The 2,500-nt window shown below is 52.6% G+C and overlaps 2 protein-coding genes across 8 annotated transcripts in view; one reads left to right on the top strand and one right to left on the bottom strand.

The window, feature by feature from the left end:
* Positions 1–552, bottom strand: part of LOC124055193 (kalirin-like) — a 24,245-nt gene extending 23,693 nt beyond the window's left edge. For all 3 annotated transcript variants that reach the window (XM_046381739.1, XM_046381740.1, XM_046381741.1), the window contains exon 1: positions 48–552. In XM_046381739.1, coding sequence (XP_046237695.1) covers positions 48–102 — 55 coding nt within the window. In that variant the 5' untranslated portion in view covers positions 103–552. The remainder of the gene's footprint in view (positions 1–47) is intronic.
* Positions 1–2,500, top strand: part of LOC124055219 (IQ calmodulin-binding motif-containing protein 1-like) — a 9,373-nt gene that overhangs the window by 2,854 nt on the left and 4,019 nt on the right. Inside the window, exons 1-3 of one of the 5 annotated variants that reach the window (XM_046381832.1) lie at positions 1,400–1,713; positions 1,931–2,036; positions 2,136–2,304. In XM_046381832.1, the coding sequence (XP_046237788.1) occupies positions 1,946–2,036; positions 2,136–2,304 (260 nt within the window). In that variant the 5' untranslated portion in view covers positions 1,400–1,713; positions 1,931–1,945. Of the gene's footprint in view, positions 1–1,010; positions 1,201–1,399; positions 1,714–1,930; positions 2,037–2,135; positions 2,305–2,500 lie in introns of those variants that run through there. The other 4 variants (XM_046381834.1, XM_046381829.1, XM_046381830.1 and 1 more) reach the window with 4 other exon arrangements.

Genomic DNA, 2,500 nt, shown 5'->3' with positions numbered 1-2,500 from the left:
ACACACACTCACTCACTCACACACACACGCACACACACGCACACTACCTGCCGTCGCCAGGCCGTCCGGGCCCGCTTCTCCTCCTCCATCCACCGGATTCATCCTCCCTCCTCCTCACGCTGCTCCTCCGCCTGGCGCCTCCCTCCTCCTCCTCCTCCTCCTCGCGCTCTCCTCCGTTATGTACCGTCGGTTGCTCCTCGCGCCTCCTCCCTGCCTACCCGTCCATTCCTGTTCGGATCGGTCGAGGCTCCCGGGTAGACGGGCGGGCGGTCGCACCTTTGGACGGACGGATGTGTTCCCCTCCTCCCGGCACCGAGCAGTCGGTCACTGCTGCATCTTCCTCGGCTCAGCCTCGACAGACCTCCTCCTCCTCCTCCTCCCCTCCGCTGCTGCCGCTGCTCTTACGTTACCGAGATCCCGCGCGGCATCGCATCACATCACGTCACCGTTACGGGTACCGATACGTTACTGCCTGCAGTCCCTGTTACGGCCGAGTCCCCAGCAGCGGCCCCGGGTCTCTCTGCTCTTGCCGCTCCGGGCCGCGGACGGTCGCTCGTTCCGTGTGCTTCAGTACGCAGGCGCACCGGAGAGCGAGAGAGGGGCGCTGTGCACGAGAGCTGCAGCAGCTGCTGCACCGATTAACACACACACACACACACACACACACACCCGCCTCCCTCCGTTACTATGAACGTTACAGCTACTGTCGGTTCTGTTGCTGTGATCCAGTCCAGCTCAAATTACATCACATCTTATCATCCTGCGTTAGACACGCTGACACAATAACCAGCAGGACCACCATACCTGAATCAAAACAAACCAGTAAGAATATGAAGAATACCATAGAAGAACAAATAGATTAAGAATAATACATCTTTATTTACACGGCACTTTTCATTCAAACACACAAATAATAAACAATATCACAAAATCCAGTAAATAATTATACAAACTCAGGCAATCAGCTTCCACAAAAATACACATTGGCACACTGACAAAGTGATGAGTTTTAAGTTTAATGTTATGAATTGTCAAGGACAACAACATAACGACGGGCTGATCGCAGTCTCGTTTGTCCCACAGCTGAATGGATGAGTCTGCAGCGCCACCCAGAGGCCACACGGACTCACAGCGGCCTGCACACACGGAGACAGCCTGCGTGTCCCGGGCGGGTTGGATTCCTTGGACGTTTGTTTTGCAGTAAGACTTTAAACATTTGATGAAATAGTTTCACTTCAACAACCTTTCACACAAAACGGGATCAGCAGCAGATCAACACGGAGGATTACTGATTCCACCAATCACATTTCAGATTACTCACATGCAGGCCGATTCATTGATACGTATTGACTTTATGGACAGACGGACAGACAGACTGATGGATTCAGTTTCTCTGCGGCTCCACTTCGCGCAGAGGGACGCGCCGTCGCGGAGTGATGACGTCACGTTGCCGTAGAAACAGCGCACCGTCTGTTTGCTGCTCGAAGTGAGCTGCTAGCTTGAAAGCGTTACTTTTTTTGTTTTTAATCCCCTTTGAAACGACGACGAGTCAGTGCGAAGGCCGTTTAGTCGCCTCACATCACGTCTCGTTCAAATGATCGTTAATTAACTGATAGTCAGCCGAAGCTGAAACGACGAACAAGTCCGGAGGCCACGCGCTGCCGCCAGGTCCACCAGGTGTGACGACGAGCTGTGCGAGCCGTCAGGTTCGGTGTAAGTCCTCAGCAGACACACGGAGACTCTCCTCTGTGTTATCACATGTAGGAAAACGTCTCTGTGGATGTGAGGCTGTCTCAATGTTCACCGGAGGACATTAACAGCCCCACGTGACAGCCTTTGACCTGAACAAAAACCTGTGAGGAGCACATCCGGTCACGGACTCAGACGCTGCTGTAGCACCTGCTTCAGACGAAGGTCTTTGTGTCCACAGGCCTGTGCAGGGGAGATGGAGCCGGCGGAGGAGCTGAAGAGGCAGCTGGAGGAGGAAGACCTGAACCCGGAGCAGAAAATCCGTCTGCTGAACAGCGGCTTAAACAGTGAGACAGCCTCGCTCACACCTGTCTGTCCCCCCGACACAGTCAGACTCGCTCTGTCTTAACCATGTAAACCGAGCGGGGATGTTGTGTGTCTGCCAGGGGCTCTGAACATGGCGGCGGTGCACACTGACGGATCTGTGTTGGCTCGTGTGCGGTCTCAGCTGTACCTGAGCGGCGTCCTGAGTCACTGCGTCGTCCTCCTGTCTCAGCCTCCCACGAGGCTGCAGGAGGACTGGAGCGCCGCCGCCACGCTCGCGCGGCTCACCAGGTGCTCCTGACAGGGAGGAGTTATTTAAAACCATTTGCGTTTTATAACATATATATATATATTTTTGTCTATTTGTATTTGATAATTATTTACTTGTTTTATTTTCTCAATTGTGATTGTTGTTTTGTATTTTAAAGTTTCCTGATTTAAATATGTTTCATTTTTTTTAATTGTTGATAGTGAAAGAGAAATGCTT

The sequence above is a fragment of the Scatophagus argus genome, chromosome 24, assembly GCF_020382885.2.
Source record: "Scatophagus argus isolate fScaArg1 chromosome 24, fScaArg1.pri, whole genome shotgun sequence".
Classification (NCBI taxonomy): Eukaryota; Metazoa; Chordata; class Actinopteri; family Scatophagidae; genus Scatophagus; species Scatophagus argus.
Note: the sequence above shows the minus strand (reverse complement) of the source record. Positions and strands in the feature narration are given on the sequence as shown.